Source organism: Nestor notabilis, unplaced genomic scaffold (genome assembly GCF_000696875.1).
Source record: "Nestor notabilis isolate BGI_N333 unplaced genomic scaffold, ASM69687v1 scaffold30045, whole genome shotgun sequence".
Lineage (NCBI taxonomy): Eukaryota > Metazoa > Chordata > Aves > Psittaciformes > Psittacidae > Nestor > Nestor notabilis.
Genome location: NW_009929363.1, coordinates 1 through 27,898, shown reverse-complemented (window position 1 = coordinate 27,898; position 27,898 = coordinate 1). Strand labels below are relative to the sequence as shown.

General features: G+C 45.7%; 1 protein-coding gene across 1 annotated transcript; it reads right to left on the bottom strand.

Annotated features, from left to right (window-relative positions):
• Positions 1 to 2,924: 2,924 nt before the first annotated feature.
• Positions 2,925 to 25,034, bottom strand: PTBP1 (polypyrimidine tract binding protein 1). The gene is made up of 14 exons (XM_010014941.1): positions 24,767 to 25,034; positions 15,057 to 15,132; positions 13,992 to 14,161; positions 12,813 to 12,959; positions 11,428 to 11,598; positions 10,592 to 10,702; positions 10,085 to 10,259; positions 9,206 to 9,283; positions 7,761 to 7,903; positions 5,075 to 5,108; positions 4,427 to 4,519; positions 3,857 to 4,073; positions 3,527 to 3,604; positions 2,925 to 3,161 (listed from the first exon to the last, which is right to left on the bottom strand). Exons 2-14 carry the CDS (start codon positions 15,079 to 15,081, stop codon positions 3,029 to 3,031), a joined length of 1,575 nt encoding a protein of 524 aa, XP_010013243.1. The 5' UTR covers positions 15,082 to 15,132; positions 24,767 to 25,034; the 3' UTR covers positions 2,925 to 3,028.
• Positions 25,035 to 27,898: the final 2,864 nt, after the last annotated feature.

Genomic DNA, 27,898 nt, shown 5'->3' with positions numbered 1-27,898 from the left:
TCTGGGCATCACCACCACTCGCTCCACATGGATACTCATGAGGAGGATGATCCCAGTAACATAAAACAAGCTGAAATTACATGAGGAGGGAAAATCAGAAGCAAAACAGGCACAATAAAGAGAGAGGGAAATCAGAAGCAAAGAATACAGAAGAAATTTATTGAAAGCACAAGTACAGACTGGCCAATAACTGCTTTCTACAATCTGAACAGTAAATAATGGAGCTACAGAAAGGTACAAAGGTTGTTATAAAATAGTTTTAATTTCATTTCTTTTTGCATTACAAACATTCTTTGAAAGAGGCAATGGAATTCTGATGGTGTGTACGCTTCCCCTCCCCACCCCACCTTCCACAATACTGAACCTGGAATCGCTGTTATCAAAATATACAATACATCTGTTTCACCATAAAAAAACCGGGTTTTGCTGCCCCCTCATGTCTTACAACAGGTATAAAAAAATTATAAATATGTACACCCTTTTGTTACTCACATTCTTTACATGCAAACACAGGGATCCAAAGGAAAGACCCACCAGCGCCTGGTCGCGGGTCACCTCCACTTGTCTGCGCTTGATTCCAGCCCATGGGGTGACCGAAGCAGTGGTCAAGGCCCCCTGGGGCAGGTCTCGTTCCAAGCAGCCTCTTCCCAGTGTCCTGGGGGAGGCTTCTCAAACACATTTCGAATCCAACCACAGCCCCACGGCTGCAGGGGAATGGGTTTGTCACCTGGGGAGGGAGAGGAGTGACAACCACCACCAGGCGCCTGGGTTTGCCCTCCTGAACATTGAGGTGCTGGCAAGGAGGCGCGGAGCTTCGGCAAGAGGCTTTGCCCAGGTTTAGGGGTAAGCAAACCCAGTGGCACTGGGGCAATGCTTCCAAGGAAGCTGGATTTCCAGCCGCAGCCAGAGGAGGATCACGACCCCATGCCAGCAGCCCAAGCTGAACCCTCACTCAGACCTCACGTGCTTCTCCAGTACAATTCACATCCTCGAGAGCTCAGGGAGGAACTACAGAAGGTTAAGACTTTTCCAAACACTCAGTGCCAGGCAAGTCAAGAGCTCCCACACTAAGCCAGGAAATCCTAACTTGCAACACACTAAGACAATTAAAAAACAAACTTTGGTCCACAATTTGCAGAAAAAACCCTGAAAAAAAGTACAAGATTCTTGTTATTTTGCATCCGAACAGGTTGCAGGTTAGAGGGAAATGTAAGGCAACATCGGATCACACTAAAGAGAAGGCAGAATGGCCCAGGAAAGAGTCATAAGCCAGGAAAAAACAAACAATACATGGTTTTTATTGGGGAAAAAAATAAACCAATCTGCTGCAATCTACTTTTAATAAATTCCCTTCCTATAACTTAAATCTGGGCTTAGAGGTTAAAAAGGTAAAACTTTCACCTGGGTCCTTTTCCTTTAATGCACAAGCTCTTTGTGCCTGTCACCTCCAATGCTTTGCTTTAGAAGTCTGCTTTTTGCTTCAGGTGTTTCAATGATCTCGGTACATTCCTCATCCTCAGTCATGACCTCAGCCTGAAACTAAAAATTCCTGCCCTACAGATTCAATTACCAACAGAAAAAAAAAGAGAAAGAAAAAGTACAGTATACAGGGTAATAGCACAAAGGAGTAAATTTAGAGTACGTTTATACCATCTTACCATTCTATAAAAAGGTACTTAAAACTATTTCTTTTGCATATAAAGAGATTAGAATATTTGGTCAACTGGAAATATTGCTATAGGCACAGATGACAGCAACAGCATCCAAAAGTATAATACAAGAATTAACACCCCCCCCCCAAAAAAAAAGCTCAAATGCTGAAGACATGCTATAAGAATGATGGCAGAGCTACATTGGTCTTGTTAATCTCAACTCAGGGGCACGAAGGTGACTCAGGGGAGCACCTTCCTAAACGTGGGATATCCCATAATTCTTCAAATCCTAGCCGAGTATTTAGAGATATATATTTACACACACGATTTTTGACAGACTCGTAATGATTCGTCTTCACAAGTGTCCAGCAGTGGTTAATTTTGTCTCTTGCTGGAGGCTCCCGCACAGGCAGAGCCTCCGGCGCTATCAGCAATGGAATGTCAGCTGGGTTTGGGAACATTTCCCCACCCTGGCCCCTTCTGCTCAGTCCCAATGTGACGGGCAAAGGAACTCCAAGAGCTCCCACTCGGCGGTCTGCACATGGTGATAAACCACGAGCAGAGTGGGAAGAGGCATGAGGCACACGATACTGTGCACACTGAGACATGTCACAACTGCCTGAAGAGTCAAAGCCCAGTATTTTCTTTATCCACTTTGCCACCTTCACCTCTCCACCACCACAAGCTGATCCCGTTAAGCCAGAGCTCACTCACTGCCCTCAACTCTCCCAAATCCACTCCCTGCAGTTCAGATGTTTTCCCCAAAGAAGGAACAGGTTTAAGGCACAGGACAGCAGATGCACAGTTAAGGTAGGATCAACACAACTTCTCTTTGTGCTGGGTGAGCTGGGAGCTCCTGGACACCACGGGTTTGCAAACTCCTGACTCAAAGGCGCTCAAGTGAATTCACACAGTGGGTTTAGGTCGTTCAAGGCATGGATGGGTAAAGAAAATAGAAAAAGGCATCAATGTGAAACCTGATCAACATGGTAGGATCTGCGTTTTGGGGGGGAGAAGAGAAGGAACAGGAAGGGAGAGGGGGAAACTTCCCAGAGCAGGTTCCAAAGTGTAAACTTGAACTTGTGATTTTTATTGGAACAGTCAGGATTGTTACCCATCACCGCAGGAGGAATTAAGATTTCACTTGGTTTGTTTTTAAAACCGGTAAACCGATTTCTCTTTAAAAAAATAAAAATCTCTGGTCTTTTAAGGTCACTTCAGCTGCATTTTTAAAGTGGCTTTTTTTTCTTTTTGTGGTTTTTTTTTTTTTCATGGAATGATGGAAGTTGAAACCCTCGTGTTCAGCCTTTGAAGACCTAAGGCTGAACCCAAGAGGTTTTAAGTCAAGTCCATTTTGTCTCATGCCTTCCAAAGCTTTAGATGGTGGACTTCGAGAAGGACACACGCAGGTGATGGTTCTCACCCAGGTCATGGTTATGGAGGTCAATGAGTGACTGAATGGCCTCTTCCACAGAGCCCATCTGGATCAGGGCCATCTTACGGTCCTTCCTGACAAGACAGAAGGTTAATCAGGATCAGCACCACCTTGCGCTGAGCTTCCCCAACCGTGATCTAACACTCGAGGCCAGCAGAAAATTAACTACCCAGGAAACTGCTGCATCCTTTCTTTTTACATGGAAGTGCCTCCCTCCATGACAAACATGCATATCCAAACAGCTCCCTTGGCTGCTCTGGTTTTCTTCAACTCATCCAGGGTTACTCCTGAATTCTTTGTTGCAGAGACTCAAATACTGCATCAGTGATGGTTCTGCTCACCTGAGCCTGAGTTGGAATACCATCAGAGCTAAGTACTTCTAACCCTTCTCATACTGAAAAGCCCAGGGTAAAGATAGGATACAAGACAAAACACTTACTGGAAGAATTTGAATCCTTTGACCACCCCACTGTTGCCTGAAAACAACATCTTAAGGTCTTCTTCAGTTACTGAAGGTCTGAAACAGAAGGTTTTCCAGTCAAATGTATGCTGACAGGCTCAGTTCATCTCTAAGCAACAAATTCTCATCAGAGCCTTTCCTAAATTCTCTACCAGCAGCTTCTTGAGCTGGCAAGGCTGAGAGAACAAGGGGAATATGGGCAAGCTCTCCTCCCGCTAGCCACATAAAGCTGCCCATATTCACTCTGACACTAAATTTGCAGCCCATTTTATACTCAGCTACACAGGAACTCTCCAGGAGGATACTTACGGAATGTTGGACAGATGAAGAGTGGCAGAAGGAGGAAAGATGTTCTGGAAATTTTTGGAGCCTGGTTTCTTGAAACGATGTAGAGGAGAATTGCCGTAGTCCTTTGTCAGGCCGTGGGTTTCCTGCCCCTCACGGGGGAGCTGGACTGTCTGGTGCTTGGACAGGGTGATACGGATGGGCTTCCCATAAAGCTTCTGCCCATTTAAATGGCTCATGGCTGCAACGGTTAATGACAGTGCTGACTGCAACGGGCTTCACTCCTCCTCTCACCTAAACCCTTTTCATTCTGGTTCTTCCCCCATGCAGACACCAACATCCCCCAGGAGCTGCAGGACAAACACTGGTACTCTGCTTTCCTGCTCTGCCTATTCCATTTTCCCTCTGGTTCTCTCACCCAAATCAAGCACATCTCTCCAGAGCTGCCCCGGTCTGCACTACGTACACAAGCAAGCACATGGACACATTCAGCTCTGGGGTCTTTGTTTTGGAGGAGAACAGACTGATATTAAAGCTTTAATTCCCCATTAGGTCTCTTAATGCCAACAGTCTGATACTGTCAAGCTTGCTTACCAAGCTGGGCCTGGTTTCCATCAGTCATCTGAACAAGGGCATTCTCTTTCTTCTTAAATAAAATCTTCACCCTCTGCACATCACCATAGACTCCTTCAAAAAGTGAGGAAAGAAGAAGAGTATTTAGGTAGGGAAAAAAACCCATGAAGTCTCATTTAACTTAATATTAGCTAATCAATCCAACAGCAAAAAAAACATTCATTCACAACCAGAACTGATCTCATTCCAACCATGGTTACTTATTCTGCTCTAGTTAAGGAAAATTCTTACATAGCAGAATAATAATGGAACAATACATTAAAGAAAAGACACTGGGTTTCAGCAAAAAGCGAAACTCTTACTGCCAGAAGACTGGACAATATAGCATGCTATCACCATTTAAAACTCTTCTAAAAGACATGCAAAGCAATAACCCATGCATAACTGAACATAAACCAAAAGGCAAACTAAATTAAATAGCAAACTAAGTAAAACAATGTAAAAACAAGAAAATATATATAAATGAAATTATGCATTCAAAACTAAAACAAAACAAAAAAAGCAAACTGCAAACTGTACATTTCTGAAGTATCAACAAAAAAAAAGTAAATCTCAACTAAATGAAAAATAAAAAAAACAAGGTAATAAAAAGTGTGAATAATAACATACCGAAAAGAATAAAGAGGCATTGGGGTGTAACTCTCTTTAGAGAACAGCAGAGCAAGGCAGCGGAGGGACAGGGAAGAGGTAAGGAATCGAAGGGGAGAGCGAGGTTGCACAAATCGTCCACAACGAGGAAGGGCAGAGTCCCCGCAGGAAATGGCGAAATTGGTTGATGGATGATGAAGTTTTCAAGATGGTTAATATTGAAGGGCAGGTTGGTTTCCGAAGAGCAGGGTTTATGGTTTTTGGTTTGGTTTGTGTTTGTTTGGTTTTTGGTTTGGTTTTTGGTTTTTGGTTTGTTTTTGGAAGGGGAATGTTTTTATTGGTTTGTTTCAAGCAACAACAGGAAGCAGAAGTACCGTGCAGTCAGTTGGCAAAGAAATTCCGGATCAGGGGAAGAAAAAAAATTCAGGGATGGGGAGAAAAGAAAAAAAGTAGCAAAAAACACAGGTCAGTAAATACATAAGGAAATATGTAGTGTTCCATCAGTCAGATTTATAGAATTCTACATACAATAACTCGTTTACAGAAACAGTTAATAGGTTTTACCTAGTGGAACACAATGATAAAGAAAAGGCATTTTTACTTAAGATATACAAAGATGTAAGAGACAGTATCGCAACAGAGTGACTTCTCCAGGCTTCGGTAGTCAATTCCACTGCAATGGGATTCCCTAAAATTTGACTGAAAAATATTTGCTCCAATTGCAAGAATTTCTTAGAAGAAATGACTTCACAGCTCAGGTCAAACACGGCTGGATTTGCTGCTTTAGGAAGTGCTCCATGCTGTGCAGTCCAGTTCACTGCCTTTACAGGAAGAGATGATCTGGATGAGCCAGTACCACTAACAAAAGGTCTGCTAAAAGCTCTTGCTCAAAAAGAACTTGGTACCTGGTTTGCAAAAGGTCTATTCCATTCTACCCCCAAGGCTTGAGCTCACCATGCGGAAACCCCGAACTGCTGCTATGCAGCTGGAAAGGCAGGAAAAACACCTCTGCTCCCAGCTCTTTGTATTCCAAGTCAAGACAGCATGAGCCGAGGCACACGGATTTCTTCCACTCACCGTGGAAAGGAAAAAGGGAGCAATTTCAGTTTCCACAGTTCCAGTTCAGGAAAAACCCACCTACGTTATGGCAGAGCAGTCACTCCAGAGAAATACTGTCTCTTAACTAACCGGTTGTGGCACAGGTAAGTTTCTACAACACTGATTATACAGGCAATGGAAAAAGTTTCATGTCTGTTAGTTCACAGCTTCAGTACAAGTATCAAAGTCTCTCTAGCCCAAAGATAAGCTGGATGGATAGTGAAGAGCTCACCAAAAACCACAAGGCATGAAATAACTGCTCGCTCCTACTTCAACAAGAACTGTGCGCACCGTTCAGACACTGCTCGGAGCTGAGAACACGTGCAAGTTAAACAGGTCCAGCACAGCCCTTGGGCTTGCCACTGCCACCCAGGCTACCAAATCCTCTCAAGAACCACACTCCTGACAGTGCTGGTTGAGAATACTGCCACCAGCTCTTTAACGTTTGGGACTTCTGTTTGACCAGCAAGTCACGGGAGCGAGGCAGCGGTGACACCTCCTGGGATGGCAGAGGAGTTCCTAGGTAGAAGAGCAACTCATCCAAACCAAAGCTGTATCCCAGTCCCTGCCATTATTTCATGCCCTGGAGAAAACAGTAATGACAGATAAAAAGAGCAGTCTGAAAATATTGAGTCAATTGGTTCATCTCATCACGAGTTAAACACTTTGATCATTCATCACATCCAGGCTTTCCCTTTGATGCAAAAGAGGTTTTGTGGTTACTCTGACATCACTGGTAAGTTTGAGAGCTTTGCAAAGTAGCATTAACTTGTGTGCACAGTCCCACCAGTTAAAGGGTTTTGCAGCAGAGACTCTACTGCACACTCTAGAAGATTCTACACTTTCAATCCAACCAAGAGCCAAAAGCTGACTGAAAAGTCCAAGACCCCCATATCAGATTCTCTTGTGCTGCTGTCTTTGGTGAAACATTTTTGTGCAAATATTTGCTTTATTTTAAAACAAATCAAAATATTTCAACTCACTAAGTTAAGTAGAATTGAAAATGTAAACTGTGAGCTGTTAAGGGGTTTAGCTAAGGAAAAACTTCCAGGAATCTTGGAAAGGGAAAATGTGCAAGCACATGGCAGAGGAAATAACTGCACAGGTACAAGGTCAAGCTGGCAGGGGTCCAGACACTACATAGAAAGAGCAAAGGTCAGAACAAAGTCTCTCTGTAGTTCTGAATTAATGTATTAAAAACTAGAACATGCCAAGGAAAAGAAAGCATGGACATGACTATTCTGTGACCCAAATGACACTACTCCATGGGAATGGCAGGGAGACTCCAAATAAAAGAGGGAGGAAGGGACAGGCATTGTAGTCTTTATGGGATGAGAGCAGTCAGGCAGCATCCTTGGCTTTGAACCAAAGAAGAGCAAGGTTTTAATTTGAGATGGACTTTCTCATTTCCCTTCAGCAACTAGAGTACTGATCTGCTTTGAGTTTGAGAGCTGGCACAGCCCATCAGCTGCTTTTCTAGTTTTGCCGTTTCCTTTAGGTTATGGCAGCATTTCACTTTCAATGACTTTCAGCACAATCTGTGTTCAGAAAGTGAAAGCAGAGGTAATAGAAGGAGAAAAAAGAAGAGTAAAGTTAGGACTCCACTAACCTCAGGATTCAGACTGCTAACCAGCAGCACACAGTTCCCTGCCCCACTGAGGCCGGGAATGGCAATCCGTCCTGCTGCAGCCGCTGCAGCTGCTGGGATAGCCAAAGGAGCTAGTGCTCCATGAACACCTGGAACTGTCAGGCCTGGAAATTAAAGAATATTAACCAGTAAAGAAATTAACAGCACGTACTCTAGTGTATTTGCTGCACCAGAAGGGAGAACAGCAGCTTCTGCAACATGCAAAGTCATCATTCAAACCACAGTGACCGTGGATGCTAGGAGCAAGAGAAGCCTCCGATTCTGGTGCTGCAGGAAATGTCATGGTTTGTAATGGGATTTGCTCTTGCACTGCCTGGTGCTTAATGGGTGCCTCAGCACTGTCTGGTTGACTACAATGTGCTGCGTGTCTCACAAGAAGCAGAATCAGCACAAAGCCTCAGCTCTGCTGGTGCAGGAAAGGTATCGCACACGGTGCATTTGGAAGGGTCTTTCCAACCAGCGCATGCCAACACACTTTGTTCTTTAACCATGCATCTAACAATAGGTACTGTAGGCTACCACCAGCTCATCTCTGCAGGAATGGAAAAGCATTAGTTTTATTTACAGACATTTCTAGGCTGCTCACAGTAACTGCTGGCACCTCACTGCATTAGCCCTCCAAAGGGCAGAGCTTTAGAGTTCAAGAAACAACCACTAGTAATCAATGAAATCACTCCTCCAAGTGGCACAGGATATTACCCCAACAGGGTATTAACAAAACATTAACAGTTCCACCCTTTGATCTGCACTTGTTTGTCATAAGCAAGGAAATTCCATCAAATTCCAAGGAAGTCAACAGTTTGGTATGTGATGAAAACCAAAGCAGACCCTGTTTAGTCTGGCAGCGCAGCAAGCGTGGTCAGCACCTAAACCCGAAGCCTTGAATTTCAGCCACTTGGCTACTTCTGCAAGTAGCAATAATTTGTTACCTGCAGGATGAGCTGCAAACTGCCCAGTGCAGCTCTAACAGTGCATGTCATGTGGGCCATGTTTAAACAGCAGCTTTACTCCAAATATTTAGGGGGAAACGGACAAGGATTCCTTGCTTTTGACCACACCTATGGCTGTCAATGTGAGCTCCCAACCTCTGCAACCACATGAGGAAATTCAAAACATTTCATCCCCTCTCCATCTCCCCCATTTATTTTTAACTATAGCTTTTATTGTCTCCCCCATCCTGCTCCCCATTTCCCTCTTTGTCCTGGGGTATTCCCTAGCCAGAGGTACTACATTTGCATTCTTAGATGAGGTTACGTATTGAAACACCATTTCACTCTATGCCCAAGTGCCAGCATTGAGAATTTACATCACTAAACCCCTCAAAATACGGCTACTTAGCTTTAAATCATCAAGATGCTTCAGCAACAGAAAATCTATATAAAATTTCAACTTACGAAATACAGTACCTGCAGCCTGAGGAATTGCAAAGGCAGGAGGAAAGCCAGTTCCTGCATATGGAGAAGGAGAGATTATTCCTGGGGCACCTGGGAAAGATATACACATTATACAAAACACCCAACAGCAAGAAAACCTCTAGACTTTGCTGGAATGTCTTGATCAGGCCTTCAACATATGCAGTTAGTTGAAAGCTAAACCCTAAACCAAGCAGGAATTCAAAAATTACTCTAATGGAACACTGAGCTTCAAGACATTACAAAAACAATTCCTCCTTCCTCTAACTCTGCTGTTCCCACATAGCTGTTAACCAGAATACAAGCTACCAGCTCCTGTAACTGCTTAACCACCCCAGTTTTCCAAGTGCAGGTGACACCACCCCAAGTCCATACTGTAGGCAAAGCAACAGATGGCACCAGAAGCCTAGGCAGCTGCAAAGCCTCAACCAGTCCTCTCCCAAATGGAGAAGAGCTCCCAAAGCAGCAGCACACACCCACAGCCATGTGCCTACTAGTAGTTTGCAGTACTCCGATTCAATGGTTTCTAAGTTTCCCTCCTTAGTCATATTCCACAATTCTGATAACCAAATAGTATCATAGAATGGTTTGGGTTGGAAAGGACCTTAAGATCATCCAGTTCCAACCCCCTGCCATGGGCAGGGATGCCTCAATCTAGACCGTGTTGCCCAAGGCTCTGTCCGACCTGGCCTTGAACACTGCCAGGGATGGAGCATTCACCACTTCTCTGGGCAACCTGATCCAGAGCCTCACCACCCTCATAGTAAAGAGCTTCTTCCTTATACCCAACCTGAAAATACACCCAGGTTACATCCCCTTCCCCTCCCCAAAAGACACATGCAACGGTTCTGCACCCGCTTCAAGAGTTCTCACCAAAAGCAGCTGCCATGGTCTGATCAAGAGGGGGTGGGTTGTCCCCAGAAGGTAGGTCTGGTCGTGTATAATCTCTGCTCTTATCATTATTGTATTTTACATTGAGACTCGTGAGCTTTGAGAAATCTATGCGCAGTGTGCAACAGGCATTGTAGATGTTCTGTCCATCTAAAGACTGCAAAGAAACAAAACCTTTCCTCACCCAAGGTGCATTTACACCGAGATCACACAGAAAGTGTTACGACAGCCCAGGTACCAGGGCTCTGGTGGGACATCTGCAGGTATCCCACTCTGTGTGGAGAAAGCACCACTTCATCCCCCTTCCCTGCAGTCTTCACCCCTGTTAAAGCTGCACCACTCCTGCTCATGGGCAGTGCTCACATAAACCTTGTGATCTGCCCCCCACCCCAGCACCCCAAAACCCTTCTAACATTGCTCCTACATTAATAAAAGCAAGCCTAAAAGTGAAAATAATTCAGGTGTTGACACTGTAAGCACACTACTCACCAGTTTGGCATGCTGAGCGCTCATGGGGTCAGCATATTGCAGCAGGGCCTGGAACTGGTGGTTCTTTGTGAACGTGATTATTTTCAAGACTGTACCAAACTTGGAGAAAATCTGTAAGAGAATATTTGCATCTCTTGTTAGCTCCTTTCCAACGAGTTCATTTCATACTGATCTCCACCAGTAGAAGCAGAAACAATAAAGTTATCCCTTCCCCTTGTTAGCTTTCCAACTTGGAAATGTAAGGTTTTAAACTACACTTGTATCATGGCATCAGAATAGAAAAATACCTGGGTGACCCAACTGTCTCCTTAAAATGTTTGTTATGAACTCTTGCATAGGAAGGTTCATATACACCTTCCCAAACTGAAGCTTTTCCAAGCATTTCAGAGCTGCTTCAATGCAGTTAAGCTTGCCTTTTAAACAGGCAGATGAAGTTAAGCAACTCCAGCAGGAACTTGCCAAATAAGCTACTGCCCAACGACTCCCAGGCACAGGACTGGTTTCCCCCTACCCTTGCAGACAGACATGAGGCAGCTACTTCTGCTCAACCCTAAGCAGAACTCGAAAAGCCATCTTGAAAACAGAACTGTTTGTCCCTTGCACTGTACCAGGCTGTAATCCAAGGGAAATGGACCAGCAATCAAATCTGTGGAAATTAAAGTCTGGCCAAAGTGGAAGCAAAACCAGAGGAATCTCATGTAGGTGTTGGGGTCTCCAGAAGACTTTGGACAGCTTGTATTATAGACAGAAACCCACATCCTGTTAGAACACAGACATGGCAAACCCAACCCCTTCCTCCAGGCCCACCTCCGAGAAGGTGTGGTGTGATGTTTTACCTGATGCAGAACATCTAGAGCGACAGGATAGAAGAGATTCTCCACAATGATCCTCAGGACAGGGCTCTGGCCAGCCACGGCCATTCCTGCATCCACGGTGGCGGCAGCAGCCGACAGCGGCAAGCTCCCCGGCTGCACCAAGTTCACTGCTTGCAGAGCCGCCTGAGCACGCTGCAGAACCAGACACTGTCAGACACACTTGTGCTTGCACAACACACACACACAAGCTTTGCTTGAGTCTCCTGTCTGCAAACTGCTAGAACTCAGCAGTGAGCACAACACAGAAAGCAGTTTATGGCTCCTGTGGCTGGGGAGGTAATGACTTTGGCACAGTTTAAACACACGCAGTGTGGACCATCCCCATCAGTAAAAGCAATGTCAAAATACTAACACAATAAAATAGGAGCTTATTGGCAGTAGCATAAGTACCATTTTAAGTACTTTCTAAGGCTAGAACCTTGCTCAGCATCTACTGATGCAGCAAAATTATTCCACTGTTTAGAAAAAGGGAAAACTAGGCTCTTCTGGGGTGAAACTCCCATCTCCAGAATGCTACAGAAGCAGACAGGACTGAGTAAGATTAGTGCCTGTCTGTATAGGGATGCAGGAGCAAGAACTGGCTGGGAATTTACTCCTTGTAGAGTCCCCCTTGCTCGTACAACACTGATGCTCTTGCTGTCCTGCACTGGGTGCTGGCTTTGTTTGATGCACCCAGTAGTAGCCTTTCATCTGCACACCATTAGATGCTCTGATCCTGATGAAACTCAGCCTGAAAAGTGAGAGGCAGCAAACTGGGTGTACTGGGCAGCCACCCCGATAAAGAGCCACAAGTAACTTGAACTTCTTTCCAGTGTTCCTGTCCTGAAAGGCTGCCAAAAGCAGCTGAGCCAAAACAGGGAACTTCTTACCCTGTGCAGAGCAGATCTTGCACATAAACTCCAGACAGCCCAGACAAAGGCTGAGGAACTGCTGCGTTCCTGTGCTGCCTGCCTCAACACCAGCGCTTCCCAGCAACAGGCTGCACTCGGCTGCACTCTCAAGTTTTGCCCCATCAGAGCTTCATTTCATATAAATCTTTCAAAAATTGAAATCCTGAAGATGTTAAGCAAGTCTTCAGCTACTGTTTCTACCTGAAGGATGCTAAGCCACCCTGTATCTCCTGTTCACTTTGCATCTTCTTCCCTGACATGAAGGAAGATTTAGCAGTTCATTTAACAGTCTGCCTGACACATTGCATACAACCTGTTATAGAAGACTTTGCTCTTTGATAGTTAAACCAAAGCTTAAAGCCCTCCCAGGCCTACACCAGCAGCACAACTCAAACCAGCAGCTGAGAAGCGTCTCTCCCTCCCACCAGTAGGACAACATAAAGAACAACAACTAACAGCTTGGTTTAGAGAGTTGTCTGTCTTCAGCTCCTTGTGGTTGGAGAACTGAATGTAGATGGGCTGGCTCCGGAGGACTGGAGTGACAGTGGTGTAGTAGTTCACCATGGTGTTGGCTGCCTCCTCCGTGTTCATTTCTATGAAAGCCTGTGCAGAAGTGAAACCCAACAGACACATGAGAGCAGCTCAGGAGTCAGCATTAACACTTGGCAATCATCACGTTATGGATGGCTTTAGGAGGAACTTCCAGTTGAACTACAACTGGATTTGATTTTCACAACTGCATTTCCATGCAGGTCTCTGTACACAGGATTAAGAACCAACTGTACGTAGATCAAGTGAGGATCTTCACTGTCCAGACTGATTTAATGTAATGTTTTAGTCTCATCCTAAGATCTCCATGCTATATACATATTTAGGAAAGTGGCAGTGGCAGAAGTGTCTGCAGGAACACAAGAATACAGCAATCATCCAGATTCTGAGCACTTGTCATTTAAGCAACTCCCCTTTACTTCTCTAAGGAGCAGTGAGCCCACCCACTGCTCTATAACTTTATAGTCTTCCTTACTTCAGAACAAAAGCCTAAGGGATTGTAGCAAGTCATTCCATTAAGTACTTACATATAATCACAGCAGGCGATATATCAGAGGCACATTTTCATAATTAATATTAAAGAGAGTATTTTAAGAGCTTATTAAAGCTGGCTTTGCCTTTTTTACTCCTTCATTTGCAAGACAATTTTAGTTACCAAATTAGTGTACACCTTTTGCATTACCCAAGAGTGGTTTAGCTTTACCCACCTGATTTATTGTACCTGTAAAGGTGTCCTTAATATGCAAAGTTACACTGGTGGTTACTCAACTGTCAAAGCAGCCTGAGTGAAAGAGGCCAGCTCATGTCACTGCTGTCCAAATAATTTACCTGCTCTGCAATTCAGAAACCAGGCACAACACTGATTATAGGAGACAACCTGTAATTATGGACTTAGCTCCTTCCACAGCCTGAAAATAGTATTTTCTACAGCTCATGGGATAATCATGGAAAAGCCAAATAATAGTATACACAAGTTATTGACTCCTAATACATGACAAGTTGTTTAAACAACTTGGGCCTGGTTTACGGATGACAAACTCATCAAGCCTTTGCCATAAGCCCCGCTTGCAATTCCAGAGACAATACCTGATTTTTGCCTTTCAACATGAGAAGATTGGTGACCTTGCCAAAAGGTAAGCCCAAGGAGATGACCTCTGCCTCCGTGACATCGCTGGGGAGCTTACGGACATGGATTACTCGGGACGGGACTCCAGCACTTCTATCACCTTTGAATTTTTTGATGTCATTTCCATTAGCTGGAAAAACAAAGAGTTACCCAAACCTCCAGAGCTTTTCACATTCAGTCTGTGCTCCCCATCCAGTTATTGCTCTCTTACAGAGAGATTCCATAGTCTAACTCCACTAGAATCTGAAGACACGTGGTTTTACTCCCCGCCTCCCCCCAAATGACACGTTGCAAGTGACGCTGCCGAATGCCACTGCAATGGATCAAGCCTCCAGTGGCCATTTCACAGCTTGTTTACAGCACACACACCCCTCTACTCTGTGTAGGGCTGAGCCTCTACAGGGCTGCTCTGATCCTTTTCACTTGCTCTGGCATCCTTGGCAGTGATGCTGGTTGGAGGGGACATCTTAAAGCAAGTGATATCTTAACAAATATGACCCAAAAAGTCCTTCTGGGTCAGCTGGATTGTCCACAGGGCAAAGGCTGCTGCAGCACGGCACCAGAGCTGGCACAGTGTGGCAGAGGGCACGGGCAGGACATGAAGGTAGCTCCAAGACAGACAAATTCAAGGCTCTGACAAGCACAGAGGGCAGGACTCTGGCCTGAGCACCCGAGGATACTATCATGGGTGGGATTCCTGACCCCTCCATAGTGTCAGACTCCCAAAGAGCAGCAAACTATTGCATACAGCCAGAATAACCCTATAAAAATTCAATTGTGCTTTAAGTTTAGAGCAAAACCCGCATGTTCCAATTCTGTAAAATCATTTTAGCAACTGGTCTGCCCCAATTTTCTTCACTCCACTAAAACTCATATGGGTATAGGGCAGAAGTTTATTACTGCTATTTAGCACTGTCCTACAAAGGCCTAGGAAATACTAAAACTAAAGAGATTTTAAACCCCAGACCTCCTCCTAGTATCTGCAATACTTATAAATTGCTATTCTATTTTAGAGGCAACATTACCTGCAGAAGAATTGTTGTTGTTCATGATAAAGGGTCCGTTAGTAACACAAGCAGGGAAAAGCTCGTCAGCTCCCCGCTGGAAAAGAAAAGAGGAAAGGTAAACTGAGAGCATTTCCACTGAGTTCTATTCAGGTCCTCCTAAAGCAGAACAATTGAGACTGAGCTGTAGAGAAGCTGAAGTGTAAGTGAAAACATACTGAGAGTGGGCAGTGAACCTCACCTCCATAAATTAAATATAAGTAAGATCCAATTTAGTAATTGAGTAGCACTATCCAGTATCTTTCTGCTAAGCATTAGGGATCTTCGGAGTTGAAGCATCACTGAATTGTCCAAAGCCACTAAATGCACTGAGCTACACCAGGAGGATGTGAATGCAACACAGCAGTCCCACAAGTGATGAAGAGCAAACCAAACGAGCCCCCTGGCATCCACTGAGGGCACAGGAGGGTTACCAGAAGCAAGGACATCTCCCACAAAAGACAAGTTTCCAGAAGCTGGCCCAAACTGTTAGTGTGTGACTTGGCCATTATGGACCAGTTTTAGTTTCCAGTTACCACCAAAAGATGCAACTATGAGAAACAGAGACCTGTCAGAAACGTCTCTCTTCCCTACCCCAAAATAGGGCAGAGCAGGAATGTAAAGTTACTGGCAAAAAGCTACTTTTCAGATTTCACAGCAGAAATAGATCCACATGTAACAATTTGGATTCTAGTACAGAACAGATTGTCACTGGCTTGGCATCTTGTAGCCACAATGCCCAGAACAGCAGCACCATCAAGTCTCCGCAAGCACATGTAGGTCCATTCAGGACCAGAGAAACCAAATGACCACAGGGACTAAACCTCCAGAATCCCATCCTGTGCTACCCTGCACCTCAGGCTTTGCTCCACATCACAGCATCAACGTGGCTACTGGCAAAACCAAGCCCCACGAGTAGCACAGCATGTGGATTCTGTGACTTTGTTCACTGCAGCACTGTGGAGAGAGAAAACATTTGACAAAGCAGTTCTAAACCAGACTGTTCCTACTAGAATTAGACAACCTGAACAGCCCCTAGTACTGCAGAGCTTTAGAAACACGTTTGCTCCAGGCTTTTTAGGAGCTATAGGTGTAATTCCATCTGCTCACACAAGTCACTCAGCCCAACTGCTTCCAAGCCACCCTACACTAGTCTAACACAAGTAGGAGCTACGAAAAACACTACTAAGCTACAAACTACTTCTTAGTACAATCTATGCTTATATACATAACACAGCTTAAGATCAGTATGACTTCATTACACAAAACTACCTCAAATCCCATTGTAAACTGTGAACAAACACAGTAATCTAGACATAACACAAAGAAACATTTTCTCACAATTCTCTACGTTATGCTTGCACAGAAATGCCACAGCCAAAGGCTTTCACCAGCAGAAAAGAGAACAGAGCTCATGCCTGCCTTGCTTAGCTCCCCCCCAGCTTGATGGAAACGTGCCCTGCTTCACCCTGTGGCTACCAGACACTCCATCACCCACCATGCCCTAGATGTGGCAGCACCTGCAGAAACACTATCTGTGTGACAAGAGCAGCTCCCCGCTCCCCTCCCAGCACACAGGCAGGAGAAGTAGGTCACACAGAGCCCCAGCTCACTGCAGAGCAGACACAGCGCTCGGGCTTTCAAACCCTGTGTTTCTTGTTTGACTACTCACTGCTGGCTCTTCAAAGACAGGCTCAAAGACTTTGATGTCTTGAATCCAAGGAATTAGGGCCACGTTCCAACCCGTGGTTCGTGTGCTGCTGCTGACCAGCACTGACCAGGTTCCACCAAGGCTGTGGGCACCAGCAAGGTCATTCCCTCCTGACATGGTGCAGGAATTGGGAATAGGCCTTTTTAACAGCTCTTCTAATTAGCACTTGGATTCCCCAAGCTAGTCTGGGAGGTTATTCCCTGTGATCCCAGCCTTTTGATGACTCAAATTCATGCATAAATCCACAGGTAAAGAAAAAAATCCACCACTTTACTTTAAAAACACTCTTGTGCCTGAGCTCCTGCAGCCACTATGGGCACAGCTTTTACTCTGGGGTCTGGGATCCAACTGGCAGCTATTTACAAGCACCAGCCAGCAGCAGACAAAAGCCCTCCCAATGCAGACAAGTGTTTACTGGCCTCACGAAACCCTTCACATGAGGCCTTAATGGGCCCTGAACTGAAGAAAAAGGGTTCTTGAATAGCAGCTTGTACATTTGTGAGCACAGAGAACTCCAGCACTCCCAGTAGGACTTGATGCGTCTGTGCAAGCATGCTGGGGCAGCCCCTGCAATCCATCAGGCAACATCAGGAGAACAAGCCACATATTTGGCTCCCATGGAAGCAACACCAGGAAACTATAAACTGGGAAAACAAACATTTATACTATTATGGAAAGAATTTCAATTCCCTGAATTTCACTTTCCTAATGGCTCGTTCAATACCAACATTTTCTCACATATTGCAATCTTTACCTGCAGGGCACTTGGACAAGGAATGCTCCTGGCTGCTGGGTTCCACATGTCCATGTTTCTTTAATGAAAGAGCCACTTCGATCCACTCCCCTCTTATCTTGGAGACAGTCTCCCCTGCCTCCTGCACCCAGAGCCAGGAGGCAGAGGGGGACAATTGTTCCACATCAAAAGCAGCAGCAGGCAATTTGTAAGCTTCCCAGCTGGAAGTACAAGCAAGTGAAGAGGGAAGGCTGCAGCAGTTGGAAAACTACTATTAATTCCAAGCACTCTCCTCTACACAAGGAAGTTCACAGGCAGTACATGCAGAGCTCCGTACAGTTATACCCAAATTCTTCCACACAGGCTTCCTTTGAAAGAATGGCTTTTCTAGGGCAATCTAGAGAAAATTTCTAGTGAGGACCCGAAGCCAGCCTGGTTCTTTGAAAAGCCTTAGAGGCGTTTTCCCACCACCACCATATCTACTGGGTATCCTGACTGATATTGGGAAAGCCAAGCCAAAAGTGATTGATTCTCAGGTATTGTTTTATTCAGGTTCAAAACCACACAAACCCAGCAAATAAATGGCTATGCGAGTGCTCAGCAGCTCCCCAGCACCCACCCACCCCTCCACCTCCTTCCATTGTGACTACCATGGGGAGGCCCAACCGTGCAGCAACAGCTCTTCAGATCCTCACGTTCCCACCCCTGCTCACAAGAGGCACTGATTTCTGTTGACATTTGTTGAGCCAACTCTTTTGCAGCTGGTAGCAGCAGCAACAGTGTGCTCACAGCCACACCAGCCTTCACCTGAAGGAACAAAGATCCCCTTCCTGCTCATAGGAAACAACCCCCACTCTGCAGTTCCACTGCAGCTCCTCCCCAGGCTGCTCCCACCACAGAATCACCAGGTAGAACCTGGCCTGGGAGTGTTTCTATGACAGCAGCCTCCTTTGTCTGCAACACTCCTGGCTACAAAAGCTCCACTGCTCAAGCTGCGTTCATTTACTCCAACACCCCTGGCTCCAGGTAGTTTTGCCATCAAGGCTTTAGTTCCCTTTTTGGAGTTAAAGGCAAGGTAATTTCAAGTATTTCCTCTTTTTCTGAGTTATCTTTTGATGAACTTCGATCTTTTTGCTTTAGTTTTAACAGAAAAGCTCTAAGAGCTTTTTGGCCAGGCTTTCCCAGCTTAAAAAGCAACTCTCAGCTTTCATGTGAAGACTACAAATTGTCTCGTTGCCGCTAGGATTTTACCTGAACCTTGCCACAGTTTGGAGTAAAGCCACAGATTATCACAACTTCTGCCAGCACACCTATGTCTGCTACAGCTGCCCCCTAAAATCCTTGATCCTGGGAAGGAAGAGGGCAAGAGCCAAGCCCAGGGGCTGCAGGAAACTCCTGGCTCACGAGGAACCTCCCAGAGAGCAGCAGCATTCCCTGCCCTGGCTGCAGAGCTGCTCTAGTGATAGCAGGATCACTCCTTCTGGTGCAGAACAAGGGAGATGTAGGAGATGGTACAGGCCATCACTTAAGAAGACACTTCCAAGCAGCAAAGCACCTTGAAAATTCCCCTCTAGAAAGAAACCAGGAAAAATTTGGACTGTTGGAAGTCCTTTGTTTGCTTAAGCTCAGCTAAAATCCCTGCCACAAGTCTCACGACAGAGCACACCAGCATCCTTCTTCCACTTCATCTGCACCAAGTTTGTGAGAAGATTTTGAAGCCAGTAAAAGGCCACTAAAATATTTTGCACACAATGACACAGGGATCATGAAGAAGCTCATACAAACCCTTTGCTTTGATGAAAGAAGCAAAAACCATCGTGTCTTTGAGCTCAGAGAGAATGAGCGCTGCTGAGGTATGCTTCGAGGGCTCCTATGAGCTCAGCCCCAGAGGAATGTGCTCCATACTGCAGTGCTCAGCTCCAGTCCCTTTGCAAAGGAACTAAGGAGAGAAATCCAGGCTGGTGACATCATTCACACTCAGATTTTCTTGCCGAGAGATTTAAGAGCTAGCAATGAAACTAGGCTTAAATCACTCAGAAGGATGCCAGCTTTCTTTGTCTTCCCCACAAGACTGGCTTCCAGCAAGGCTCCCTCACATTACTCCCTGCCCCATCTCCTGCTGCCAACACTCAAGTCATGTAAAGGTAGAGAGCAGTATGAAGAACATTCCCATTTGGAGCACAAACCACACACCAACTGCATCCTCCTTCAGTCCCAGCAAAGCTGGAAATGTCTGATCAACACAAGGGAGCTTCAAGACCCTGTAGGCAGCAGGGCTTGGAGGGGGCTGCTGGGCCAAATGAGACACTGCAGGATGCTGCCATCCATCTTCAGTGTCACTTAACCTCTGCTGCCACACAGCTTACACAATCTGATCTGAATCTAGAGTTTGGGGGGGGGTTGAAATACCAATTTCATTCACAAAATAGCTTGTGGCTGATTTTTATGTACCAATTCAACTAGAGCAACCCCTGTAGCATTTGTCAGATTGATTCCAACCCCATAGCTGGCATATTCCATCCCTGGAGTCAATCTGCAGTGCTACCCACCACCACCCCCCCCCCCCGCATCTTTGAAACCAGGTCAGTTGGTCAGAGCACTGCAAAGAATTCAGTGCTCAGGAAAAGTTTCCTACCAGATGTACTGCCACAATAGCTGGTACCATTTCTAGTGTACACACATGGGGTTGTGAGTGCCTAAAAAGCACTGGAAGCTCAGGCACTACATGAAAGCAACTGCTCACACAGCCCAGCCTGAGGTTGTGCAATAAGGTGCATTCCCAGCTCCTCAACCCACTCACCCCAGCAGCCCCTCCCTGACTTTCTTTCTGTCTTTGCTACTATGGAGACACCCTGTGAAACAAACCTGCCCTTTGAGCAAACAAAAGGTGTGGCCATTTCAAAGAGCCCCAAATTCCTGAGCTCCAAGAGCTGCAGCAATGCAGTCACGCTGGCTTTGCAGGGCAGCCCACACCCAGGCTTTATGAGGTTCTGTTCCCAAGCTGTAACTTAACTGCTCCTCAACCTTGAGCTTTTACATCCTGCAGGGGAGCAGACAGGCCCATGGTGAAGCACAGGACAAACACTATCACAAAGAAATGCCACTGGGTGAGTCATGCTGGGGAAAATGGAACCTGTGAAAGAACATTTTGTGCCCAACCCTGGAGCAGGGTAAGCTGATCACACAGGTTTAGAAGAAACTAATTCAACCTTGTCTCAATTGCAGTTGTGTAATAACAGCATCTGCTTTGGCAACCACGGAGCCACCATTGCACTGGCATTACCACCACACACTTGCTGAGCTAAGCACAGTATTCACCGAGTTCTCATATGAAGCTATACTAGAATCACACAGGATTGGGACTGAAATCATGCTTACTCTCCTTGCTGGTGTGAGGTGGCAGCAAATGTGGCACTGGCACTACTTGAAGCCAGTGGCAGTGACTCAGGGCCCAGACTCTATCCCATGCTTGTGGGATTAGAGGTAAAGTTGAATAAATACACGTGTGTTAAGCATTTTGCTGTTTGTTTGAATCATCACAGACTGAGGGCAAAGGAGGCCCAAGGTTAAAACAAAATATTTGCTACAACCATTTTATTAACTGACTGTTTTCTATAAAGTCTAACACAGTTTTCTTTTCACCTACAAGGAATCCCAGCTCCTTTCCTTCCCAAGTGCAAGGAACTTGAGGTGGCTCCCACATGAAAACCTGGGCTACCCGTGATGGAGAAACTGCTTTGCAGAGCTCAAAGAGCTGATAAGCCTGTGGGAGTGGTCTTACCTCACCCAGCAGCTTCAGCTCCTGGTAATGCAGCTCCCATCACAGGAATCGGTACCTGTATATTACAGGTGCACCACACCCTGTGCAACAGGAACACAGATCACATCGAGCTCTTTACCAAACCTGGCTGACACAGCACTGCCGAAGGACACCACCGTCCATGTACCCCGCTACCAACATGTGGCTTACACGTGTGATCATGCCTGTTAGAGCAGCCACAAGAGCCAGCTTGTTGCAGCCTCGAAGCAAAGCCATAGGAGGGGACTGGAATTTCCTCACAACATTCTTGGCCTGCTGCCTGAAGCCATAATTACTGTTCCCATGGCAAAGATCCTGGCTTGATCACAAATCACTTCTATGCAGCCAGCCCGTACCACACTCCAGCAAGCTCTGCTTTAAAAATTAACTTCTCAATTGCCACCAAAGTGGTTGCTCTTTGTTTCTGGAAGCATCAGCTTTCAAAAAACTCAACCAAGAAACTACAAAATTACTCTGAGACTTTTCCAATCACTGAAATACAGTTTCACTTAATAATGATGTAGCACAGCTCATGCTCTTTCTAGTAGCCAGTGCTGTTTGGAGACCGTTAGAGCCTGAGGAGATAGTGGTATCCAGGCAAAATAGAGATATGGAAAGGAGATCCAGAACCATCTTGATCAAATTACTGAGAAGAGGCAACTGCTAAGTCAGACCCAGTACCCTGGAGTTCAAATACAGTGCCTCCATCTTAAGGTCATACTTCCTCTTCAGTCAGCAATGACATTATGGGAAGAAACAAGTCCTAACTCATGTGTTTCTAATGTGCAGAACATTCCAGAAGGCTGTGCAAGAGCCCCACACCAGAATTGTAATGAGCTTCCTAAACTAATCCACACACTTGAAACTGAGGAGGAGCCTGTGGACTAGGCTAAACCTGAAGCCCAGGAACAGCTAGTGCAATGAGCATCCTGGGTCAGAACCAGAGCACCAGGCAGGGCAGTGGTGAGCAGCAAGCCTAAGAACATCTGGGCACTTCTTAAGGTAAGGTTTGCTCAGCATCACAGGTGCTTTTCCTACCTAAGAATTCTCCACCTTTGGGACATTCCTTTATGAAGGCAGCAGATGACAAAACTACAGCTCCAGAGCATTATTTTAAGTTCTCAAGCAGTTCTAAAGAACATCTGCTCCTGAAGGTGGGGCAGCGGTTAATCCTTGAAGCGATTTTAGCCCCAGGGATCAAACAAATGTTGGTGGATGGACGGAGCTCCTCACTGGAGTTGTTTCAGCAAAGACAAGCCAAAAGGCTTCTGTGGCATCATGGAAACCTCCTTCTGCAGTGCCTTCAAACTACTTCTTGGCAAACCAAAGCTTCCCATTGTTGAAGGGGAAGCACCACAAAAGCAACAACAACGTTTTGGGAGCTGTAGCCAGTGAGGTTTTACACTTACCACAGAGGTAACTAGTTTTAAGTGACTGACACACAGCTTTTGCAAAGAGATGCCTGTACCTCTCTGTGCAGGAGCCCTGCAGGCAGAGGATCTCCAGTGGTACAGAGAAGCAGGAGTGTGGGGAAGCTGCAAGAGAAGCCTTCCCTTTGCTCCTATGGCTGTGCACAAGAAGGGTTCTGACTTAACTGAGCAAATCTATGACACGTGTAACACATTACACCAGAGCCTTAAAGGATGTTCTGCTGCAAGAGCTACACTGGTTTATTCAAAGACTTATTCCAACATCATCAGGTAACATGGCAATGCCAAAAATGGTTTTAAAACTTACCTCTATCCCAGTGATTCAACTTGCCTTTTGCTTCTGCCACTCTAACTTTTGATTCCACCTTCTCAAAACTCACCTTGTCTGACTGCACAAAAACCTCAGTTTTGATGCCCACTTTTGTCCCACCACTGCCCGCCCCACGGCACAACTGCCATGACTGTGGTTACAGCTCTGGCTCTGTGAAGAGCAGAAGCTCTTGGATGGGATTGCTCCCAGGCCTCAGTTTAGCCACTGTATGCACCAGAGACTGAAATCACCCCACAGATAGGAGTGACGAGCTGTGCAATCCCACATCGGAAGCTCGAAGATTCACCAAGAGGACAATTACAGCTTTAGAAGCTTCCTGGTCAAGTTTAGTTGTGTAAAGCCACTTCTTAAAGCTGCAGAAACCTAAAACTACAAATTACACAGTTAAAAGCAACTGAGTGGACTCTTACCTCAATTAATCAGTTTACTAGATGTATCAAACTGCTCTACAGGTCAAGGGATGACTTACTTCACCTTTTACAATAGCTCTTAAGTATTAACCAACCTCATTGCCCAGGCTCAAGCCTTCCCTCCTCCTTCTCTGATGTCAAACTGAGCTCCTCTCAGCAGAATCACACACTATCATGGCACAACAATTAACTCCAATTTCAGATTCTCATACAAGGAAAAGTTAGAATAACCTCCCCCTACAGCTATTAAACCAAGCCCCTTCATGCATTTGATGCTCCTCAAACCCTGAAGCACTAAACCATACTAATGCTCAACAGCAGTCACATGGAATTTTGCACTTCCAGCACAGAAACCTATTTGCTGCTTAGGAGCAAGTTCTCTCTAATGCTCCTTCTTCACTCACATAGACCTAACAGCGCTCAGACTACCCAAGCTCAGCTCTCCTTCAGTCACTTCACCAGCCTATTCCAAGTTGCCACACTTCTCAGTTCATAATGGGGATGCTAACAACACACAAGTCTGGCCATTAAAGAAGCCAAGGGCCAACATTCACACGTACTATCTAACAAAAGGAACTCAAGGGCTGAACTTACTGTAATCCTGATCCCAGAGCATTAGCTCCAATGGACAGGAAGAAACAAGAAGCCCCTTTAATGCAGGAGGGAGTGACAGTCTATCCCACACATTCCAGCTGACCATTTTACAGGCCCCAGCTTTTATCCCGGAACACAACAGCCTGTTACCAGGCACTGCAGATAAGGAGGCTCCTGTCAGCACTTTGAGTTTCAGGGCTAAGTCTGCACTTTCAAAACCTGAGACTAGAAGGGTGAAGGTCGTATTTACTGTACTCGCAAGAGATAAAACCAACAGCTAAACAGTATTGGGGGAGGCAGAAGGATTTTTGACATACAACTGAACAGGAATTCACATAAACAAAGGAAATGGAGTTCTCAAAAGGCCCAATTTCTCCATTGAGAAGCAAGGTCTAGCACACAAATAACGAGCATGGCTTGACATTTAGAAGGGGAAAAGGCTGTTTCTAAATGCAATAAAGTTCTTTTCTGACAGTTGATAATCAATGTCCAAATGCCAAGAGCTAAATGCTGAGCCATAATAAAAGTTTTAAATGCACATGAAACTAAATTACCCTCTGGTTGCGACCAATTTACATGGTAGCAGAAATAACCCTTTAGAGCTGAAGATCTAAATTTGGTGAGGCTAAAACAAGGGTAGATGCTGAGCAGTGTAAAAAGAGAGAAAAAGTGAGAAGTGCCTACCTTTGTACCAACTGTTAAATCTTGCACAATGCTGTAGAAAAAAGAAAGAAAAGGATTAAAAAAGTTAGATAGGTTTGCCACAAATATCCAGCATAGTTTACAGCAGTAAGAAAAAAAGCAAGTCAAAAGTGCACAGTTGTCTTTGCAAGTGAGCCAAGGACAGTTTATACAAAGGGAAATTATTAGATGGTGATGGTGGAGACCCAAGACCCAGCAGTGCTAGAAACCCACAGCTCTTCCCCTCCCTAGCATGGGGTTTGCTCCTTGAGCAAGGGCTCACAGGGGCTAAGAGCAAACCCTGTAGGTACCTCACTTCCAACACCACCTCCGACCAAGCAAGAGTCAACTCCATCCCCACTATTCACTTCTACAGTTCTTAACCCCCTGATTTGCAAAGGAGAAACCTCTGCTGGGCTCTAAGGAGGCTCTGGAGCAAAATTCTTGCCTTGGTAGCGAGGCTAAAGGGGCACACAGGAGATGTAGGCAGCTCCCAGGCTGGGGTTTGCCTGTTCACAACATTCCTCTATCAATTCCTTTCTACTTGGGAAAACAAATAGTATTGCCCCTAACACAAATCTCAAGGGAAAAAGCAAAACCCGAACACTTAAACTCTACCAGAAGCGCTTAAACCTCCTACAATGAGACTTCCTGATTAACTAACAGGACAAACAGCATAGTTGTACCTGAGCTGCACCTCAGGCACCTCACACCAGCTCTTGGCAGCAGCAAATGTTCTCTCCCACCATACACATGGACAAGAGCAGCTTCTTTCACACTGGCATCAGAATGCCTTGTCTACAGCTTGGTGTGTGGGTAATCTCCCAGCACCTACACGTTACTCCTCGTTACAGGAGTGCTCCAGGATTCCAGTTTTACCCTTGCACTGAAGATCATATATATACATTTTTAACAAACTCCAAGCCACTGCAAAGCAGCAACGCAAAACAGAGCGGAAACGACCATTTTAGACCGATACACGCAGCACTGCCTGGTTCAGTGCAGTAACTGCACTGTAAGTGCAGAAACTGCCTGTTTCAACTCGTCTTCCCCAGAGCTGACCGTAACTTCAGAGTACAGGATCCAGGAGCAGTTAACAGACCCGTAGCAACTCTAAGGGAACACAGCAGAGCAGTAGCAGGCAGGGCAGCCCTTCCTAAACCAGCAAGGTGAAATCTGAAGTACTCCAGAACAAGCCTACAAAGGGATTCGAGGCAGAGAGAACTTGCATTTCCTACTCCTTCCTGCCCTGCTCTCCTGCAACAACTTCTCAGGGCTTTAAGTACTGCTCTATGCTGAGTCACTGCCACTTCCCCAGCTCCACAAACACGCCGTCACACCAGCCCAGGCCAGCTCAGCTCCTCGGACTTCCTCCTCCAACCCAACCTGCCATGTCATCATAACCCAGCGCTCCAGAGCCGGAGCTGTGGCCACGAAGCCACGCGAGAGCTTCTTTCCCCTTCCCCCCCTGCCAAAGCCAACTCCTTCAAGACGGCTCCGTGTGAGGAGAGCGCCGGGATCCACAGAGCACAGATGGGGTTTGGAGCAGCAAGGAACTAATCAAACCCATCTGCACAGAGCACTTTAAAGCTTCATGTTATACCACGAGAATGGCTCCGAGTACATGTTTCTTCAGTTAAAACACACACTTTCACCCAGTGAGTTTCATAGCCTTATAAAAGAACGAGTATTTCCAGCACAGCAGAATAGGAACCGGGAATCTGCCGAGTTTCCAAAGCTCTCCAACTTACCCCCAAGCAGTTTCTCTCACTTCCTGTTCCTCCTGTGGGCCTCTCACACAGGAAATGTTTTACATAAAAGCAGTCTTAACAGGGGACAGTATTTCAAATTCTCCAGCAGGAAGAGCTGGTTGATTTGCCAAGAATTATCAATTCCTGGAATATTGTGGAAACCCGTTTGATAACAAACAACCGCATGAAACAAGCAGCAACTGTATCGAAGAAGTTCTACTCCAGAAACGTGCAACGTACTTCCCGTTTACAGCCCCCCCCAATAAAGTATTATATCTTAAGCTTCATTCTCTTGGTCCTTTATCAACCTCAAGCAGGGGATTAAAGCTTTTCTCAGTTCCAAAAGAATTGGCAACAAAGCCTTTACTTAAACTAGGTATTTTTGCACGGAATGGAATAATTCCTACACGATGAGGGGAAAAAATCCAGCAGCACCAAGAAAACCTCGAGGTCATTTTCCAAAGCGGCATTTTTTCCTACATTAGCTCTTCTCATATGTTTTACCAAAGCAGCTTACTCAGCCGGGCTCATTTTAAAAGCACAGGATTGGTTTGAGGACAAGGAGACGGAAGCAGCCGGTGGACAGGGAGGGAGGCAAAGAACTAAAACCACCTTCAGAAACAGCTTTTGGAGGTTCAAGAGGCTCCACAGGAGAATCCAATCACACACCAAGATCCTCAAAAGATAAGGGGGTGATTAAAGCTCAGGTAACACTAAAAAGTCTCCATTCAGACACCAACTGCTTTAACACACACAGTAAATCAGCCTTCCTCGGAACTACGGTGAAGCCAGCTGGTAACTAACTGGTTTTGCCATTAGAACGCCTGATCTCACATGCTGGAGCTTTATTTCTGATATCCCACGCGGCGAGCAACGTGTTAAAAGCAGCAGAGCAACCCCTGGAGTGTAAAATCTGCAAGAGACACGGCTTTTATGGGCTTTTGGATGGAAACACCACCGAGACGCCACTTTTTCAGTGCGTAAGAAAAAAACCCCAGACATGTGACTGCGCCTAATTCTCACCACACCAGTGTTTGGAGGCAAAAAGCGAGGAGGCACTAATTTGGGCTTCCTGTACTTAAGGTCTGGGAAAACAAACCGCTTATTCGGGGTGTGGGGGTGTTGGGGTGTGTGTGTTTAGTAACATTTTAACTACAAGAATCAGCTCACTAAAACTAAATATACCACGCAAAGCAAGAGGAAGATGGAGCCCTCGTTCGGGACGGAGTTGCCACCAGTTTACGTGCGAAACAGCCGGCGAGGTGGTGGTGAAAGGGTTAAAAGAGCCGCGCTCTATTAGCGGGGTAGGAGCGCAAAGGTTGGCTCTCCCGGCGCGGGGGCAGCGGGAGCGCAGGTCCGGGCTCGCCCCGCGCTGCCAGGTATG